Here is a 21,544-nt window from a genome sequence, read left to right as displayed (position 1 = left end):
AACAGCCTGCTATATACCCCTAACATGGTTGTCCAAGATAATTTCAAATAAAGGTTCACACTACAGCATGGTATACTTCTTTTATTCAAAGTCACATAGGAACATGTTTAAACTGAATCATGTAGCGGGTCACTGTCTGACTTCCCACTGCAACTCTGTGTTGAATTATATAACCCAGTGTTGACCATCTCTCTGGTACAAACTTACCTATTTCATAATCTTGATCTTCGTATACTATTTCAGCTTCTTCCACTGATGGGGGAGGTGGGCATTTCTTTAGACGATAGGCTGGAGGAGAGAAAGAATTAATAAGTAATTTGCCAAAATCACATAATCAACAGAAAACTATACTTATGGATACGTATTAGAGGTCGACCGATTAATCGGACTGGCCGATTAATTAGGGCCGATTTCAAGTTTTCATAACAATCGGTAATCGGTATTTTTGGCCACCGATTTGCCGTTTTTTTTTACACCTTTATTTAACTAGGCAAGTCAGATTAAGAACACATTCTTATTTTCAATGACGGCCTAGGAACGGGGGTTAACTGCCTTGTTCAGGGGGGATTCGTTTTTGCAACCTTCCGGTTACTAGTCCAACGCTCTAACCACCTGCCTTACATTGCACTCCACGAGGAGCCTGCATGGCAGGCTAACTACCTGTTACGCGAGGGCAGCAAGAAGCCAAGGTAAGTTGCTAGCTAGCATTAAACTTATCTTATAAAAAACAATCAATCTTAACATAATCACTAGTTAACTACACATGGCTGATGATATTACTAGTTTATCTAACGTGTCCTGCATTGCATATAATCGATGCGGTGCCTGTTAATTTCTCCTCGAATTGGAGTAGTTGTTCCCCTTGCTCTGTATGGGTAACGCTGCTTCGAGGGTGGCTGTTGTCGATATGTTCCTGGTTCGAGCCCAGGTAGGAGCGAGGAGAGGGACGGAAGCTATACTGTTACACTGGCAATACTAAAGTGCCTATAAGAACATCCAATAGTCAAAGGTATCTGAAATACAAATCGTATAGAGAGAAATAGTCCTATAATTCCTATAATAACTACAACCTAAAACTTCTTACCTGGGAATATTGAAGACTCATGTTAAAAAGAACCACCAGCTTTCATATGTTCTGAGCAAGGCACTTAAACGTTAGCTTTCTTACATGGCACATATTGCACTTTTACTTTCTTCTCCAACACTTTGTTTTTGCATTATTTAAACCAAATTGAACATGTTTCATTATTTATTTGAGGCTAAATTGATTTTATTGATGTATTATACAAACATTAAAAAAAACTAAGAAAAACTAAGAAATCACACAAAATAAAGGGATGGGCATATACAGTTGAAGTCGGAAGTTTACATACACCTTAGCAAAATACATTGAAACTCAGTTTTTCACAATTCCTGACATTTAATCCTAGTAAAAATTCCCTGTCTTAGGTCAGTTAGGATCACCACGTTATTTTAAGAATGTGAAATATCAGAATAATAGTAGAGAGAATGATTTATTTCAGCTTTTATTTCTTTCATCACATTCCCAGTGGGTCAGAAGTTTACATACACTCAATTAGTATTCGGTAGCATTGCCTTTAAATAGTTAACTTGGGTCAAATGTTTCGTGTAGCCTTCCACAAGCTTCCCACAATAAGTTGGGTGAGTTTTGGCCCATTCCTCCTGACAGAGCTGGTGTAACTGAATCATGTTTGTAGGCCTCCTTGCTCACACACGCTTTTTCAGTCCTGCCCACAAACTTTCTGTAGGCTTGAGGTCAGGGCTTTGTGATGGCCACTCCAATACCTTGACTTTGTTGTCCTTAAGCCATTTTGCCACAACTGTGGACGTATGCTTGGGGTCATTGTCCATTTGGAAGACCCATTTGCGACCAAGCTTTAACTTCCTGACTGATGTCTTGAGGTGTTGCTTCAATATGTCCACATAATTTTCATTCCTCATGATGCCATCTATTTTGTGAAGTGCACCATTCCCTCCTACAGCAAAGCACCACCACAACATGATGCTGCCACCCACATGCTTCATGGTTGGGATGGTGTTCTTCGGCTTGCAAGCCTCCTCCTTTTTCCTCCAAACATAATGATGGTCATTATGGCCAAACAGTTCTATTTTTGTTTCATCAGACCAGAGGACATTTCTCCAAAAAGTACGATCTTTGTCCCCATTTGCAGTTGCAAACCGTAGTCTGGCTTTTTTATGGCGGTTTTGGAGCAGTGGCTTCTTCCTTGCTGAGCGACCTTTCTGGTTATGTCGATATAGGACTCGTTTTACTGTGGATATAAATATTTTTTCCTCCAGGATCTTCACAAGGTCCTTTGCTGTTGTTCTGGGATAGATTTGCACTTTTTGCACCAAAGTACGTTCATCTCTAGGAGACAGAACGCGTCTCCTTCCTGAGCGGTATGACGGCTGTGTGGTCCCATGGTGTTTATATTTGCGTACTATTGTTTGTACAGATGAACGTGGTACCTTCAGGCATTTGGAAATTGCTCCCAAGAATGAACCAGACTTGTGGAGGTCCACAATTCTTTTGTCTTGGCTGATTTCTTTTGAAAGGCACAGTCAACTTAGTGTAGGTAAACTTCTGACCAACTGGAATTGTGATGCAGTGAATTATAAGTGAAATAATCTGTCTGTAAACAATTGTTGGAAAAATGACTTGTGTCATGCACAAAGTAAATGTCCTAACCGACTTGCCAAAACTATAGTTTGTTCACAAGAAATTTGTGGAGTGGTTGAAAAATGAGTTTTAATGACTCCAACCTAATTGTATGTAAACTTCCGACTTCAACTGTACATATAAATACAATCTGTTAGAGGACAATTGACCACATTCACCCGGTCACAAATTAAAAACAATGTGAGATAACTTTATTTCTGAAATATTTTCAAAACAGGGAATCAGCAAGCTTTAGCAGCATTGCATTTTAGCTGCAACATTTTTTTATTTGGAAGAGAAACTGACCATGGAAATTGAGGACAAAGAATCCACTTGTGGAGAAGTCACTGTGAAACTTGATAAGGACCTGATTGAAAGAACTGTAGGCTGACTCTAGCGCTGTATTGCCACTGAAAATCCCAAGCTGTGGATAGCTCTGCTCAGGGCCATCCCTGGAAGAGGCCAGAAGACATTGAAAGTGCATTACATTTATAACACACACATTAAACATTGCAATAATGTCCAGAATTTGAGTGTGGCTTGGTTGAATTGATTTGCTCTCAAATCTATAGCAAGATTTGTGCTGACGTTCATATAAAAACCATTACATTACAGACAGTGTTGAATGAAAACAGCAAAAAATGATGACTTTACAGACTACTGGCCTCTTTTAATGGCTTCTGAAGATGAATAATCCATATAACTCACAGAGGGCTGTATTGTGGCAGAAAGTGTGTATTTTACCCATTGAAATACATAGTTTTAATCCACTCTCGGGTGCTGCAGATTAAACCATGGCATGCACTTATTATATTGTGACATTCAAGTTCATCTTCAATAATAAAAGGAATAAAAAGGCACTATGTTGATTTGTTTCCTGTCTTGCTGTATTTACAGTATAACTCTGGGTTTTCCTGTGCAGGTTAGCGTTTTTTGTCATGAATCTTGTTCTGGAGGCAGCTCCGCAGAGTGCCCACTGGGCAAAAACTGGCTGAATCAACATTGTTTCCACGCCATTTCAACCCCAAAAAATTATTTGACGATGATGAATCAATGTGGAAAACTAATTGGATTTGCACGTTGAATTCATGTTCATTGACAATTCAACTAAATATAAAACAAAACTAGACGTTGAACTGATGTCTGTGCCCTTGCTGGCACAACCACAAAGTCATAAAATCGGATATTTAAACCTAAACCTAACCTTGACCCTAACCTTAACCACACTGAGTGTTAACCCTAACCTTAAATTAAGAGCAAAAAGCTATTTTTTCTTGAATTTTTACAATACAGACAATTTTGACTTTGCAGCTGCCCCATCTAGCGGAAATCGCTCAGGTCTGCCTCCAGGACAAGACTCATCCCAATAAACATCAACCTGCTCATCCTGTGCTGTGAAGTACATGGTAGTTCTTCACAGTAAAAGACATATCAGCCAATTATAAACTGATGGGGCTTGTGAGAAACCATTAATCCCTTACCATACAGCAATGTAATCTGTGACAGGCTCTGTCTGAAGCAGGGTGAAGTTGATGTAAATTCCATGTCCATGTGGCACGGTGATAAGCCAGGTACAGTCCTGTGAGTTAGGGTACTCATTTGGGTACTGGGGTGAGAATATGGTGCCATTCTGCGCTGTCATATTGTAGCCACATGGAGCTGCAGTAGAAGACAAGACGGAGCGGTATCATCACAGAGGGTATGTCCCATGTGGCTCAGTTGGTAGAGTGTGGTGCTTGCAACGCCAGGGTTGTGTGTTTGATTCCCACGGGGGACCAGAACAGGGGAAAAAAGTATTAAATGTATCCACTCAGTACTGTAAGTTGCTCTGGATAAAACTGTCTGCTAAACATAGAGCATATAATAGGAATTGATGTTAAGTAGATTGGTGTTATTTGTCTGTTAACAACTTAAGAGCATTTCTTCACCAATTGAACCTTAATTTCAAATATCTGTACACTGTATTACTTGTAGATTAAATATTATGAGCAGCAATCACGAGAGCAGTTTTGACAACAGAGCAAACCCCATACTGTGTTATACTATCATGGTAAGTGTCTCTTTCCCTGGTATCTAGGATTAGTCAATCCTGCACAACTTTGAACCCAAAAGGGATGCAGTGATGACTTCAACTACTTCAACAAGAACCCAATTTACCAAATACACCTCCAAAACACAATACCATGACGCTGAAAGGTGTCGTGGAATGAGGGACAGCTCTGAGAAATCTTTGCAGGTATTGATTGAGTAAGCCTTTGCCAGCTCGTACACTGCTCAATGCAGAAGAAATTTAGCACATGTCCCAGTAGTGTGGGTCTCAACTGGAGCAGTTTTCAAAGGCAGTAATATGAGAGGCAGTTTTGGGAAACACTGCCTTTTTTCATACAGTATAACAGAACCAAACTTCACAACAGTATTACGAGGGTTATATAATAACATCTAGTATAGGGCTGATAAAAACGTCCTAACAAATACATTCTAAAATAGTTTGATAAATAAAGCAAAGAAGCCATTGATGCTTTTGGTAAAATATCTGTTATGTATAATATTAACCCATGCTCACCCTCACAATGGGGAAAGGGATGATTCCATTTTCTGTTGATTCCATGTTGGCATGTGAGCACAGGATGTCCAATCAGAACGTATCCAGGAAAGCACTCAAAAGTTATTGACTGGCCAGCATTGTAGTCATTATTAATAATATATCCGTTAGGGAATGGAGTAGGGTCTTGGCAATTCTGCAATTCATATGCTAAAACGCAAGAGTGAAAGAAAGTGGGGTTACACCTAGAAAATGTCACGTTTTTTGACAAGCTTATGCAATAAAAATACATATTTCTTACAACAGGAATGCACATACATCACAACAAAATAAAACATATTTCAACAAGAAATGTTCAAACAAATTATGTGGACTCTCGTCCACAGCCCACAGGTGACCCATCCCACTTAACCTTTTGAGACAGTACTGGAACACACATGACACCTGTCAGACACATTTGCACGAAATGTCACGATGACATGTCTATTTCAAGCATAATGCCAACAACAAAGAATGGACGCCAGGAAACAAATAAACTTTTCTATTTCAACCTAAAAAATACAGCAACGTTACAGCAACGTTACTCCAAAAATCTATTGAAGCTTGACAGTGCTGGAAATTGACGATCAAGTTCACATTTCTTTTTGCGTACAATGAGCGAGCAATTGTTAAATGACATGTGGTGGGTTTTGTTGTAAGAGGAGAAGAGGAAAAGCCAGGATATGAACCCTCTGGCCTATATGTGGAAGAAGATGACACACAGGGTTATCTCTTGAAAAGTGGAAGCCATGCACTCAACATCTACAGTTGCCATTGACCTTAACAAGAACCCCAGGACCAGTGGAAGAAAAATAGCCCCATAACATCAAAGTGCACTCAACATCTAAATGCCGCTCTCCATTGATTCTGAATGCTTTGTCCAGGCGGGAGAAGCCACATAACGGAGTAACCTCTCAATGACCCTGAGAGGGCAGATTCTCAGATAATTTAACTGACAGGTACTTAAGTCCTTGAAGCTGGCATTCCATCTATTTTGCATTTAACCTTGAATAATCCTAAAAAGAAAGCTAGAGCATATCAACAGAAGATAGATAAAAACAGTATCAATAAGGATTTCACTTCAGACATTCCCATAGATTCTTTCCCAGATTTGACACAAACGGCCCAAAACAACATCCAAGCCTAGCGCCAACAAAATTGTCAATTGAAACCAATACAAACCAAGCTCTTTTAGGTGAGGGGAAACCATGCTAGACATGGTGGATGAAAATGAAGTACACCTCACCTTGGTAGGTCAGTTTGAATCCCTGCCTGTTTTCAGAGTGGTCACTGTAGAAGTGAATCACGGTCTCATGTGTTGTACTCAGCAGGTTGGGCGGCAGCTGACTTCCGCTAAACTGTCCAATCAGAGAGCTGCTGTGCTGCGGCCCATTTCGCACCTCTAAAAAATCATGGTTGTCTTCAGAGGAGAAGTTGAGGAACTGAATATGAGCCCCTGTAAAACACAGAAACATTATATGAGATATACTGTATGGACAAAGGCTTCGGTTCAAGGAGCTATGTTTATTTCACAACCAAAACATGTATCCCTCCGTCTTTGAAAGTTACAGGCAAGTCTATGGGTCGAATGTCCCCTCCCCTACTGAAATTCAAAAGATGCTAACATCTGATCGTGATTTTGTGAAATCTTGAAATCGAGATTTGTCCAAATAACCTGTGATGAAAAATCCAACACTGGAAATACTGCTGCTCGTTTGCCCACACATCCCATTTTTGTGCTCAAACTGCCCAAACAGTTCGAGCTTCTACATTTAAAAATCCACTTTTCCAGAAATATGTCTCTCACTGTTGTCGCTTGTTATAGATCTCCCTCAGCCCCCAGCTGTGCCCTGGACACCATATGTGAATTAATCGCCCCCCATTTATCTTCAGAGTTCGTACTGTTAGGTGACCTAAACTTGGATATGCTTAACACCCTGGCCATCCTACAATCTAAGCTAGATGCCCTCAATCTCACACAAATTATCATGGAACCTACCAGGTACAACCGTAAATCCGTAAACACGGGCACCCTCATAGATATCATCCTGACCAGCCTGCCCTCTAAATACACCTCTGCTGTCTTCAACCAGGATCTCAGCGATCACTGCCTCATTGCCTGCGTCCGTAATGGGTCCGCAGTCACATGACCACCCCTCATCACTGTCAAATGCTCCCTAAAACACTTCAGCGAGCAGGCCTTTCTAATCGACCTGGCCCATGTATCCTGGAAGGATATTGACCTCATTCCGTTAGTAGAGGATGCCTGGTTATTCTTTAAAAATGCCTTCCTCACCATCTTGAATAAGCATGACCCATTAAAAAAATGTATAACTAAGAACTAAGAACAGAACCTCCCTTGGTTCACTCCAGACCTGACTGCCCTTGACCAGAACAAAAACATCCTGTGGCGTACTGAAGTTAGGAACCAACATATTCAGGCAGTTAGGAAAGCAAAGGCTAGCTTTTTCAAACAGAAATTTGCATCATGTAGCATAAACTCCAAAAAGTTCTGGGACACTGTAAAATCCATGGAGAATAAGAGCACCTCCTCCCAGCTGCCCACTGCACTGAGGCTAGGAAACACTGTCACCACCGAAAAATCTACGATAATCGAGAATTTCAATAAGCATTTTTCTACGGCTGGCCATGCTTTCCACCTGGCTAACCCTACCCTGGTCAACAGCTCTGCACCCCCCACAGCAACTTGCCCAAGCCTCCCCCATTTCCCCTTCACCCAAATCCAGATAGCTGATGTTCTGAAAGAGCAGCAAAATCTGGACCCCTACAAATCAGCTGGGCTAGACAATCTGGACCCTCTCTTTCTAAAATTATCCACCACAATTGTTGCAACCCTTATTACTAACCTGTTCAACCTCTCTTTTGTATCATCTGAGATCCCTAAAGATTGGAAAGCTGCCGCGGTCATCCCCCTCTTCAAAGGGAGAGACAGCCTAGACCCAAACTGTTACAGACCTATATCTATCCTACCCTGCCATTCTAAAGTCTTCGAAAGCCAAGTTAACAAACAGATCACCGACCATTTCGAATCCCACCATACCTTCTCCGCTCTGCAATCTGATTTCCGAGCTGGTCATGGGTGCACCACAGCCACACTCAAGGTCCTAAACGATATCATAACCGCCATCGATAAGAGATAATACTCTGCAGCCGTATTCATCGACCTGGCCAAGGCTTTCAACTCTGTCAATCACCACATTCTTATCGGCAGACTCAGCAGCCTTGGTTTCTCAAATGACTGCCTCGCCTGGTTCACCAACTACTTCTCAGACAGAGTTCAGTGTGTCAAATCGGAGGGCCTGTTGTCCGGACCTCTGGTAGTTTCTATGGGGGTGCCACAGGGTTCAATTCTCGGGCCGACTCTTTTCTCTGTATACATCAATGATGTCGCTCTTGCTGCTGGTGATTCTCTGATCCACCTCTACACAGATGACACCATTCTGTATACTTCTGGCCCTTCTTTGGACACTGTGTTAACAAACCTCCAGATGAGTTTCAATGCCATACAACTCTCCATCCATGGCCTCCAACTGCTCTTAAATGCAAGTATAACTAAATACATGCTCTTCAACTGATCGCTGCCGGCACCTGCCCGCCCGTCTAGCATCACTACTCTGGACGGTTCTGACATAGAATATGTGGACAACTACCAATACCCAGGTGTCTGGTTAGACTGTAAACTCTCCTTCCAGACTCACATCAAGCATCTCCAATCCAAAATTAAATCTAGAATCGGCTTCCTATTTCGCAACAAAGCATCCTTCACTCATGCTGCCAAACATACCCTCGTAAAACTGACTATCCTACCGATCCATGACTTCGGCGATGTCATTTACAGAATAGCCTCCAACACTCTGCTCAGCGAATTGGATGCAGTCTATCACAGTGCCATCCATTTTGTCACCAAAGCCCCATCTACTACCCTCCACTGTGACCTGTATGCTTTCAATGGCTTGGCCCTCGCTTCAAATTTGTCGCTGCCAAACCCACTGGCTCCAGGTCATCTATAAGTATTTGCTAGGTAAAGTCCCGCCTTATCTCAGCTCACTGGTCACCATAGCAGCACGTGCTCCAGCAGGTATATCTCACTGGTCACCCCCAAAGCCAACTCCTCCATTGGCCGCCTTTCCTTCCAGTTCTCTGCTGCCAATGACGGGAACGAATTTCAAAAATCACTGAAGCTGGAGACTCATATCTCCCTCACTAACTTTAAGCATCAGCTGTCAGAGCAGCGTACAGATCATTGCACCTGTACATAGCCCATCTGTAAATAGCCCACCCAACTACCTCATCCCCATATTGTATTTTTTTTGTTGCTCCTTTGCACCCCAGTATCTCTACTTGCACATTCATCTTCTGCACATCTATCAATCCAGTGTTTAATTGCTAAATTGTAATTATTTCACCACTATGGCCTATTTATTGCCTTACCTCCCTAATCTTACTTCATTTGCACACACTGTATATAGACTTTCTATTGTGCTATTGACTGTGCTTCTGTTTATTCCATGTGTAACTCTGTGTTGTTTGTGTCGCACTGCTTTGCTTTTTCTTGGCCAGGTCGGAGTTGTAAATGAGAACTTGTTCTCAACTGGCCTACCTGGTTAAATAAAGGTGAAATAAAAAAAATACAAATAAAAAATTCCTTCTTGACAGATTCTACAATACCAGTTACTGTATGTTTAGATAGATCTGTTCACCAGAGATTACCTAAAGTGTTAACTATTAACAGTGATGTTGTGAAATTGCGGCATGTGTGTACATGTGTTGTAATCATGTAATGCATTTAGCAGCAATTACCTTGGCTCATTTAATGTGCTTTTGACCTACTGTACCAACCTTTTTTTTGTCAAGCTACATCATGTTTGCATGTTGAGGAAAACTCTTCAACTCACTAATATGTTATGATGGTAGAAATTATTCAGCAATCTAATACTGAGATCAGCTCATGTTTTTCCAGGGGAGACACAGAAATGGGAAATTAATACAATACAATCAAAAAAAATCTGTTATGTTATGTTATGTTATGTTCGGTTCTTCCAAGGGTAGCAAAGGTCTGATGCTGGAAGAAAGCATTTGCCACTTGGTGATGCTTAGGAGAATCCTTTGAACGATAATCTTGTTGTTATGCAGCCATGTACCTCTTTCTCACAATGCTTTATCCTACCCATTCTGTCTGTCCTAAAAGCTGTCATCAGCGTCTGCAAAGCCTCTTGTGTCTTTTAATTATTATTTTTTAAATATTGGGCCCTGTAAACAACACAAGCTAATGCATTTTTTGTACACACAGCACAAAATTATCATTCTTGTTCTTACTTGTGAAGTTCTTGCTTGATAAGGCAGAAAATTGCTTTTGGATACAGTATACAATATTTTTCTTAGGTTAGGTAGAGAGAATTCTTTGTGCTCAGAGGAAAGCCTGAATAGCTTTATAAATCACACACAATTACCTTGTTAACATCTGGAGTGTTTACTTTGTTCTGGAGTCATTTGAACTGTGAAGCACCTCAAATATGTGGGCTGCAACCAACAGCTCTCTTGTAAATTGCTAAACTGACTGCAAATGTCTCAAAATGTAGATAGAGAAAGAGGATAACTAAAGGGTATCCATTTTCAAAAGGAAGATGTCACCGAACTACAACTACATTTGGTTAGTTCCAGGCAGAGATGTAAATCACAAATATATTGTCTATTAATGTTCTGTATTCAAATCAAATCAAATTTTATTGGTCACATACACATGGTTAGCAGATGTTAATGCGAGTGTAGCGAAATGCTTGTGCTTCTAGTTCCGACTATGCAGTAAAATCTAACAAGTAATCCAACAATTTCACAACAACTACCTTATACACACAAGTGTAAAGGGATGAATAAGAATATGTACATATAAATATATGGATGAGCGATGGCCGTGCGGCATAAGCAAGATGCAGTAGATGGCATAGAGTACAGTATACACTTATGAGATGAGTAATGTAGGGTATGTAATCATTTATATAAAGTGGCATTGTTTAAAGTGACTAGTGATACTTTATTAAGTCTGTTTATTTAAGTGGCCAGAGATTTGAGTCTGTATGTTGGCAGCAGCCTCTCTATGTTAGTGATGGCTGATTAACAGTCTGATGGCCTTGAGATAGAAGCTGTTTTTCAGTCTCTTGGTCCCAGCTTTGATGCACCTGTACTGACCTCGCCTTCTGGATGTTAGCGGGGTGAACAGGCAGTGGCTCGGGTGGTTGTTGTCCTTGATGATCTTTTTGGCCTTCCTGTGACATCGGGTGCTGTAGGTGTCCTGGAGGGCAGGTAGTTTGCCTCCGGTGATGCGTTGTGCAGACCGCACTACCCTCTGGAGAGCCTTGCGGTTGAGGGCGGTGCAATTTCCGTACCAGCTGGTGATACAGCCCGACAGGATGCTCTCGATTGTGCATCTGTAAAAGTTTGTGAGTGTTTTAGATGACAAGCCAAATTTCTTCAGCCTCCTGAGGTTGAAGAGGTGCTGTTGCGCCTTCTTCACCACACTGTCTGTGTGGGTGGACCATTTCAGTTTGTCCGTGATGTGTACGCTATGGAACTTAAAACTTTCCACCTTCTCCACTACTGTCCCGTCGATGTGGATGGGGGGGGGGGTGGGTGGGGGGGGGGGGGTGGTGCACTCCCAATTCTGTTTCCTGAAGTCCACAATCATCTCTTTTGTTTTCCTGACACCACACAGGTTATTTTCCTGACACCACACTCTGAGGGCCCTCACCTCCTCCCTGTAGGCTGTCTCATCATTGTTGGTAATCAGGCCTACCACTGTGGTGTCGTCTGCAAACTTAATGATTGAGTTGGAAGTGTGCATGGACACGCAGTCATAGGTGAACAGGGAATACAGGAGGGGGCTGAGCACGCACCCATGTGTGGCCCCAGTTTTGAGGATCAGCGGGGTGGAGATGTTGTTTCCTACCTTCACCACCTGGGGGTGGCCCGTCAGAAAGTCCAGGACCCAGTTGCACAGTGCGGGGTCGAGACCTAGGGTCTCAAGCTTAATGACAAGTTTGGAGGGTACTATGGTGGTAAATGCTGAGATGTAGTCAATGAACAGCATTCTTACATAGGAATTCCTCTTGTCCAGATGGGATAGGGCAGTGTGCAGTGTGATGGCGATTGCATCATCAGTGGACATATTGGGTCGGTAAGCAAATTGGAGTGGGTCTAGGGTATCAGGTAGGGTGGAGGTGGTATGGTCCTTGACTAGTCTCTCAAAGCACTTCATGATGACAGAAGTGAGTGCAATGGGGCGATAGTCATTTAGTTCAGTTACCTTAGCTTTCTTGGAAACAGGAACAATGGTGGCCATCTTGAAGCATGTGGGAACAACAGACTGGGATAGGGATTGGTTGAACATGTAAGTAAACACACCAGCCAGCTGGTCTGCGCATGCTCTGAGGACGCGGCTAGGGATGGCGTCTGGGCCGTCAGCCTTATGAGGGTTAACACGTTTAAATGTTTTACTCACGTTGGCTACTGAGAAGGAGAGCCCACAGGCTTTGGTAGCGGGCCGTGTCAGTGGCACTGTATTGTCCTAAAAGCGAGCAAAGAAGTTGTTTAATTTGTCTGGGAGCAAGACGTCGGTGTCCGCGACGGGGCTGGTTTTCTTTTTGTAATCCGTGATTAACTGCAGACCCTGCCACATATGTCTCGTGTTTGAGCTGTTGAATTGCGATTCTACATTGACTCTATACTGACACTTTGCTTGTTTGATTGCCTTGCGGAGGGAATAGCTGCACTGTTTGTATTCGTTCATGTTTCCAGTCGCCTTGCCATGATTAAAAGCGGTGGTGAGCGCTTTCAGTTTCGCGCAAATGCTGCCATCAATCCACGGTTTCTGGTTAGGGAAGGTTTTAATGGTCACAGAGGGAACGACATCTCCGATTCACTTGCTAATAAACTCGCTCACTGAGTCAGCGTATACGTCAAAGTTATTGTCTGAGGCTATCCAGAACATATCCCAGTCCACGTGATCTAAGCAATCTTGAAGCGTGGAATCCGATTGGTCAGAACAGCGTTGAATGACCGGAGCACAGGCGTTTCCTGTTTTAGTTTCTGTCTACAGGCTGGGAGCAACAAAATGAAGTCATGGTCAGATTTGCCGAAGGCAAGGCGGGGGAGGGCTTTGTATGCATCACGGAAGTTCGAGTAGCAATGATCCAGAAAGCTACGAGCTCTTGTCGCGCATTCGATATGCTGATAGAATTTAGGAAGTATGGTTCTTAGGTTAGCTTTGTTAAAATCCCCAGCTACAATAAATGCTGCCTCAGGATGTATGTGTTCCAGCTTACATAGAGTCCAGTGAAGTTCTTTCAGGGCCGACGAGGGATCTGCTTGGTGGGGGGGGAAATTCTCTTGGAAGATAATACGGTCGGCATTTGATTGCAAGGAATTCTAGGTTGGGTGAACAAAATTATTTAGGAAGTATGGTATGGTATTGGTATTATGGTATTATGTCATGTTTCATGTTTTGTGTGGACCCCAGGAAGAGTAGCTGCTGCTTTTGCAACAGCTAATGGGGATTATTACAAAAATGATATAAAAATAAATTTATTATCTCTGGCATTACTGAAATTAACCATGGCTTCTTATCATTATCGTTATCATAGCAGGTTCCTCACCATATCCAACTGGTAAAAGAATCCTCCATGTACAATCCATGTTACCAGGGTAGTTGCCAGGGAATCCAGGACTTAAAATAACATTGGCCAAGTCAACAGCTGTTCCACCGCACTTTGCTGGAAAATAAAAATGCACATAATGTGTGGCACACATTGAAAATATATTGCAGACAATGAATAACACTGAAACAGTAAACCATTGCCTTGAATGTGACCACTTCCAAGTAAAAGTTCTTACCAATGCAGAGAGGGGGAGGATAGTTCCAGCGCCGCACGGTCCCTGGCATACAGGATATATGAGAGTGGCCCTGGAAAATAGAAAGGTAGGATGTTTCTCTCTATAATGTAAAGGCAGTTGGTTTCTCTCTCAGATGTAAAGGTAGGGGGTTTCTCTCTATAATGTACAGGTAGGGTGTTTCTCTCTATAATGTAAAGGTAGGGGATTTCTCTCTATAATGTAAAGGTAGGGTGTTTCTCTCTATAATGTGAAGGTAAGGGGTTTCTCTCTATAATGTACAGGTAGGGGGTTTCTCTCTCAGATGTAAAGGTAGGGTGTTTCTCTCTATAATGTACAGGTAGGGGGTTTCTCTCTATAATGTGAAGGTAGGGGGTTTCTCTTTCAGATGTAAAGGTAGGGTTTTTCTCTCTATAATGTAAAGGTAGGGGGTTTCTCTCTATAATGTGAAGGTAGGGGGTTTCTCTATCAGATGTAAAGGTAGGGTGTTTCTCTCTATAATGTACAGGTAGGGGGTTTCTCTCTCAGATGTAAAGGTAGGGTGTTTCTCTCTATAATGTAAAGGTAGGGGGTTTCTCTCTCAGATGTAAAGGTAGGGGGTTTCTCTCTATAATGTTATGGTAGGGGGTTTCTCTCTATAATGTGAAGGTAGGGGGTTTCTCTCTCAGATGTAAAGGTAGGGGGTTTCTCTCTATAATGTGAAGGTAGGGGGTTTCTCTCTCAGATGTAAAGGTAGGGTGTTTCTCTCTATAATGTACAGGTAGGGGGTTTCTCTCTCAGATGTAAAGGTAGGGGGTTTCTCTCTTTAATGTGAAGGTAGGGGGTTTCTCTCTATAATGTACAGGTAGGGGGTTTCTCTCTCAGATGTAAAGGTAGTGGGTTTCTCTCTATAATGTAAAGGTAGGGGGTTTCTCTCTATAATGTAAAGGTAGGGGGTTTCTCTCTATAATGTGAAGGTAGGGGTTTCTCTCTATAATGTAAAGGTAGGGGGTTTCTCTCTCAGATGTAAAGGTAGGGGGTTTCTCTCTATAATGTAAAGGTAGGGGGTTTCTCTCTATAATGTGAAGGTAGGGGTTTCTCTCTATAATGTGAGGGTAGGGGGTTTCCCTCTATAATGTAAAGGTAGGGGGTTTCTCTCTATAATGTAAAGGTAGGGGGTTTCTCTTTCAGATGTAAAGGTAGGGGTTTCTCTCTATAGATGTAAAGGTAGGGGTTTCTCTCTATAATGTAAAGGTAGGGGGTTTCTCTATCAGATGTAAAGGTAGGGTGTTTCTCTCTATAATGTAAAGGTAGGGGTTTCTCTCTCAGATGTAAAGGTAGGGTGTTTCTCTCTATAATGATGTAAAGGTAGGGGTTTCTCTCTATAATGTGAAGGTAGGGGGTTTCTCTCTCAGATGTAAAGGTAGGGTGTTTCTCTCTATAATGTACAGGTAGGGGGTTTCTCTCTCAGATGTAAAGGTAGGGGGTTTCTCTATTTAATGTGAAGGTAGGGGGTTTCTCTCTATAATGTACAGGTAGGGGGTTTCTCTCTCAGATGTAAAGGTAGGGGTTTCTCTCTCAGATGTAAAGGTAGGGGTTTCTCTCTATAATGTAAAGGTAGGGGGTTTCTCTCTATAATGTGAAGGTAGGGGGTTTCTCTCTATAATGTGAGGGAAGGGGGTTTCCCTCTATAATGTAAAGGTAGGGGGTTTCTCTCTATAATGTAAAGGTAGGGGGTTTCTCTCTATAATGTGAAGGTAGGGGGTTTCTCTCTATAATGTAAAGGTAGTTGGTTTCTCTCTCAGATGTAAAGGTAGGGTGTTTCTCTCTATAATGTAAAGGTAGGGGGTTTCTCTCTCAGATGTAAAGGTAGGGGGTTCTCTCTATAATGTTATGGTAGGGGTTTCTCTCTATAATGTGAAAGTAGGGGTTTCTCTCTCAGATGTAAAGGTAGGGGGTTTCTCTCTTTAATGTGAAGGTAGGGGGTTTCTCTCTATAATGTAAAGGTAGGGGGTTTCTCTCTATAATGTGAAGGTAGGGGGTTTCTCTCTCAGATGTAAAGGTAGGGTGTTTCTCTCTATAATATACAGGTAGGGGGTTTCTCTCTCAGATGTAAAGGTAGGGGGTTTCTCTCTTTAATGTGAAGGTAGGGGGTTTCTCTCTATAATGTACAGGTAAGGGGTTTCTCTCTCAGATGTAAAGGTAGGGGGTTTCTCTCTATAATGTAAAGGTAGGGTGTTTCTCTCTATAATGTGAAGGTAGGGGGTTTCTCTCTATAATGTAAAGTTAGGGTGTTTCTCTCTATAATGTGAAGGTAGGGGGTTTCTCTCTATAATGTAAAGGTAGGGTGTTTCTCTCTATAATGTGAAGGTAGGGGGTTTCTCTCTATAATGTGAACATAGGGGGTTTCTCTCTATAATGTGAAGGTAGGGTGTTTCTCTCTATAATGTGAAGGTAGGGGGTTTCTCTCTCAGATGTAAAGGTAGGGGGTTTCTCTCTTTAATGTGAAGGTAGGGGTTTCTCTCTATAATGTACAGGTAGGGGTTTCTCTCTCAGATGTAAAGGTAGTGGGTTTCTCTCTATAATGTAAAGGTAGGGGGTTTCTCTCTATAATGTAAAGGTAGGGGGTTTCTCTCTATAATGTGAAGGTAGGGGGTTTCTCTCTATAATGTAAAGGTAGGGGGTTTCTCTCTCAGATGTAAAGGTAGGGGTTTCTCTCTATAATGTAAAGGTAGGGGGTTTCTCTCTATAATGTGAAGGTAGGGGGTTTCTCTCTATAATGTGAGGGTAGGGGGTTTCCCTCTATAATGTAAAGGTAGGGGGTTTCTCTCTATAATGTAAAGGTAGGGGGTTTCTCTTTCAGATGTAAAGGTAGGGTTTTTCTCTCTATAATGTAAAGGTAGGGGGTTTCTCTCTATAATGTGAAGGTAGGGGGTTTCTCTATCAGATGTAAAGGTAGGGTGTTTCTCTCTATAATGTACAGGTAGGGGGTTTCTCTCTCAGATGTAAAGGTAGGGTGTTTCTCTCTATAATGTAAAGGTAGGGGGTTTCTCTCTCAGATGTAAAGGTAGGGGGTTTCTCTCTATAATGTTATGGTACCGGGTTTCTCTCAATAATGTGATGGTAGGGGGTTTCTCTCTCAGATGTAAAGGTAAGGGGTTTCTCTCTATAATGTGAAGGTAGGGGGTTTCTCTCTCAGATGTAAAGGTAGGGTGTTTCTCTCTATAATGTACAGGTAGGGGGTTTCTCTCTCAGATGTAAAGGTAGGGGGTTTCTCTATTTAATGTGAAGGTAGGGGGTTTCTCTCTATAATGTACAGGTAGGGGGTTTCTCTCTCAGATGTAAAGGTAGGGGGTTTCTCTCTCAGATGTAAAGGTAGGGGTTTCTCTCTATAATGTAAAGGTAGGGGGTTTCTCTCTATAATGTGAAGGTAGGGGGTTTCTCTCTATAATGTAAAGGTAGGGGGTTTCTCTCTCAGATGTAAAGGTAGGGGGTTTCTCTCTATAATGTAAAGGTAGGGGGTTTCTCTCTATAATGTGAAGGTAGGGGGTTTCTCTCTATAATGTGAGGGTAGGGGGTTTCCCTCTATAATGTAAAGGTAGGGGGTTTCTCTCTATAATGTAAAGGTAGGGGGTTTCTCTCTATAATGTGAAGGTAGGGGGTTTCTCTCTATAATGTAAAGGTAGTTGGTTTCTCTCTCAGATGTAAAGGTAGGGTGTTTCTCTCTATAATGTAAAGGTAGGGGGTTTCTCTCTCAGATGTAAAGGTAGGGGGTTTCTCTCTATAATGTTATGGTAGGGGGTTTCTCTCTATAATGTGAAAGTAGGGGGTTTCTCTCTCAGATGTAAAGGTAGGGGGTTTCTCTCTTTAATGTGAAGGTAGGGGGTTTCTCTCTATAATGTAAAGGTAGGGGGTTTCTCTCTATAATGTGAAGGTAGGGGGTTTCTCTCTCAGATGTAAAGGTAGGGTGTTTCTCTCTATAATATACAGGTAGGGGTTTCTCTCTCAGATGTAAAGGTAGGGGGTTTCTCTCTTTAATGTGAAGGTAGGGGTTTCTCTCTATAATGTACAGGTAAGGGGTTTCTCTCTCAGATGTAAAGGTAGGGGTTTCTCTCTATAATGTAAAGGTAGGGTGTTTCTCTCTATAATGTGAAGGTAGGGGGTTTCTCTCTATAATGTAAAGTTAGGGTGTTTCTCTCTATAATGTGAAGGTAGGGGGTTTCTCTCTATAATGTAAAGGTAGGGTGTTTCTCTCTATAATGTGAAGGTAGGGGGTTTCTCTCTATAATGTGAACATAGGGGGTTTCTCTCTATAATGTGAAGGTAGGGTGTTTCTCTCTATAATGTGAAGGTAGGGGGTTTCTCTCTCAGATGTAAAGGTAGGGGGTTTCTCTCTTTAATGTGAAGGTAGGGGGTTTCTCTCTATAATGTACAGGTAGGGGGTTTCTCTCTCAGATGTAAAGGTAGTGGGTTTCTCTCTATAATGTAAAGGTAGGGGGTTTCTCTCTATAATGTAAAGGTAGGGGGTTTCTCTCTATAATGTGAAGGTAGGGGGTTTCTCTCTATAATGTAAAGGTAGGGGGTTTCTCTCTCAGATGTAAAGGTAGGGGGTTTCTCTCTATAATGTAAAGGTAGGGGGTTTCTCTCTATAATGTGAAGGTAGGGGGTTTCTCTCTATAATGTAAGGGTAGGGGGTTTCCCTCTATAATGTAAAGGTAGGGGGTTTCTCTCTATAATGTAAAGGTAGGGGGTTTCTCTTTCAGATGTAAAGGTAGGGTTTTTCTCTCTATAATGTAAAGGTAGGGGGTTTCTCTCTATAATGTGAAGGTAGGGGGTTTCTCTATCAGATGTAAAGGTAGGGTGTTTCTCTCTATAATGTAAAGGTAGGGGGTTTCTCTCTCAGATGTAAAGGTAGGGTGTTTCTCTCTATAATGTAAAGGTAGGGGTTTCTCTCTCAGATGTAAAGGTAGGGGGTTTCTCTCTATAATGTTAAGGTACGGGGTTTCTCTCAATAATGTGATGGTAGGGGGTTTCTCTCTCAGATGTAAAGGTAAGGGGTTTCTCTCTATAATGTGAAGGTAGGGGGTTTCTCTCTCAGATGTAAAGGTAGGGTGTTTCTCTCTATAATGTACAGGTAGGGGGTTTCTCTCTCAGATGTAAAGGTAGGGGGTTTCTCTATTTAATGTGAAGGTAGGGGGTTTCTCTCTATAATGTACAGGTAGGGGGTTTCTCTCTCAGATGTAAAGGTAGGGGGTTTCTCTCTCAGATGTAAAGGTAGGGGTTTCTCTCTATAATGTAAAGGTAGGGGTTTCTCTCTATAATGTGAAGGTAGGGGTTTCTCTCTATAATGTAAAGGTAGGGGGTTTCTCTCTCAGATGTAAAGGTAGGGGGTTTCTCTCTATAATGTAAAGGTAGGGGTTTCTCTCTATAATGTGAAGGTAGGGGGTTTCTCTCTATAATGTGAGGGTAGGGGGTTTCCCTCTATAATGTAAAGGTAGGGGGTTTCTCTCTATAATGTAAAGGTAGGGGGTTTCTCTCTATAATGTGAAGGTAGGGGGTTTCTCTCTATAATGTAAAGGTAGGGGGTTTCTCTCTCAGATGTGAAGGTAGGGGGTTTCTCTCTATAATGTAAAGGTAGGGGGTTTCTCTCTATAATGTGAAGGTAGGGGGTTTCTCTCTATAATGTGAGGGTAGGGGGTTTCCCTCTATAATGTAAAGGTAGGGGGTTTCTCTCTATAATGTAAAGGTAGGGGGTTTCTCTTTCAGATGTAAAGGTAGGGTTTTTCTCTCTATAATGTAAAGGTAGGGGGTTTCTCTCTATAATGTGAAGGTAGGGGGTTTCTCTATCAGATGTAAAGGTAGGGTGTTTCTCTCTATAATGTACAGGTAGGGGGTTTCTCTCTCAGATGTAAAGGTAGGGTGTTTCTCTCTATAATGTAAAGGTAGGGGGTTTCTCTCTCAGATGTAAAGGTAGGGGTTTCTCTCTATAATGTTATGGTACGGGGTTTCTCTCAATAATGTGATGGTAGGGGGTTTCTCTCTCAGATGTAAAGGTAAGGGGTTTCTCTCTATAATGTGAAGGTAGGGGGTTTCTCTCTCAGATGTAAAGGTAGGGTGTTTCTCTCTATAATGTACAGGTAGGGGGTTTCTCTCTCAGATGTAAAGGTAGGGGGTTTCTCTATTTAATGTGAAGGTAGGGGGTTTCTCTCTATAATGTACAGGTAGGGGGTTTCTCTCTCAGATGTAAAGGTAGGGGGTTTCTCTCTCAGATGTAAAGGTAGGGGGTTTCTCTCTATAATGTAAAGGTAGGGGGTTTCTCTCTATAATGTGAAGGTAGGGGGTTTCTCTCTATAATGTAAAGGTAGGGGGTTTCTCTCTCAGATGTAAAGGTAGGGGGTTTCTCTCTATAATGTAAAGGTAGGGGGTTTCTCTCTATAATGTGAAGGTAGGGGGTTTCTCTCTATAATGTGAGGGTAGGGGGTTTCCCTCTATAATGTAAAGGTAGGGGGTTTCTCTCTATAATGTAAAGGTAGGGGGTTTCTCTCTATAATGTGAAAGGTAGGGGGTTTCTCTCTATAATGTAAAGGTAGTTGGTTTCTCTCTCAGATGTAAAGGTAGGGTGTTTCTCTCTATAATGTAAAGGTAGGGGGTTTCTCTCTCAGATGTAAAGGTAGGGGTTTCTCTCTATAATGTTATGGTAGGGGTTTCTCTCTATAATGTGAAAGTAGGGGGTTTCTCTCTCAGATGTAAAGGTAGGGGGTTTCTCTCTTTAATGTGAAGGTAGGGGTTTCTCTCTATAATGTAAAGGTAGGGGTTTCTCTCTATAATGTGAAGGTAGGGGGTTTCTCTCTCAGATGTAAAGGTAGGGTGTTTCTCTCTATAATATACAGGTAGGGGGTTTCTCTCTCAGATGTAAAGGTAGGGGGTTTCTCTCTTTAATGTGAAGGTAGGGGGTTTCTCTCTATAATGTACAGGTAAGGGGTTTCTCTCTCAGATGTAAAGGTAGGGGGTTTCTCTCTATAATGTAAAGGTAGGGTGTTTCTCTCTATAATGTGAAGGTAGGGGGTTTCTCTCTATAATGTAAAGTTAGGGTGTTTCTCTCTATAATGTGAAGGTAGGGGGTTTCTCTCTATAATGTAAAGGTAGGGTGTTTCTCTCTATAATGTGAAGGTAGGGGGTTTCTCTCTATAATGTGAACATAGGGGGTTTCTCTCTATAATGTGAAGGTAGGGTGTTTCTCTCTATAATGTGAAGGTAGGGGGTTTCTCTCTATATTGTGAAGGTAGGGGGTTTCTCTCTATAATGTACAGGTAGGGTGTTTCTCTCTATAATGTGAAGGTAGGGGGTTTCTCTCTATAATGTAAAGGTAGGGGGTTTCTCTCTCAGATGTAAAGGTAGGG

At 42.0% G+C, this 21,544-nt stretch overlaps 1 protein-coding gene across 1 annotated transcript in view; it reads right to left on the bottom strand.

Annotated features, from left to right (window-relative positions):
- The window catches only part of LOC106589815 (CUB and sushi domain-containing protein 1), a 517,802-nt gene that overhangs the window by 39,824 nt on the left and 456,434 nt on the right, over positions 1-21,544 (bottom strand). Inside the window, exons 39-45 of the mRNA XM_014180185.2 lie at positions 14,169-14,238; positions 13,931-14,047; positions 6,508-6,717; positions 5,244-5,432; positions 4,162-4,339; positions 2,987-3,132; positions 208-288 (exon numbers count right to left, since the gene is read on the bottom strand). Coding sequence (XP_014035660.2) covers positions 208-288; positions 2,987-3,132; positions 4,162-4,339; positions 5,244-5,432; positions 6,508-6,717; positions 13,931-14,047; positions 14,169-14,238 — 991 coding nt within the window. The remainder of the gene's footprint in view (positions 1-207; positions 289-2,986; positions 3,133-4,161; positions 4,340-5,243; positions 5,433-6,507; positions 6,718-13,930; positions 14,048-14,168; positions 14,239-21,544) is intronic.

Source organism: Salmo salar, chromosome ssa28, assembly GCF_905237065.1.
Source record: "Salmo salar chromosome ssa28, Ssal_v3.1, whole genome shotgun sequence".
Taxonomy (NCBI): domain Eukaryota; kingdom Metazoa; phylum Chordata; class Actinopteri; order Salmoniformes; family Salmonidae; genus Salmo; species Salmo salar.
This window is presented reverse-complemented; position numbering and strand designations above follow the sequence as displayed.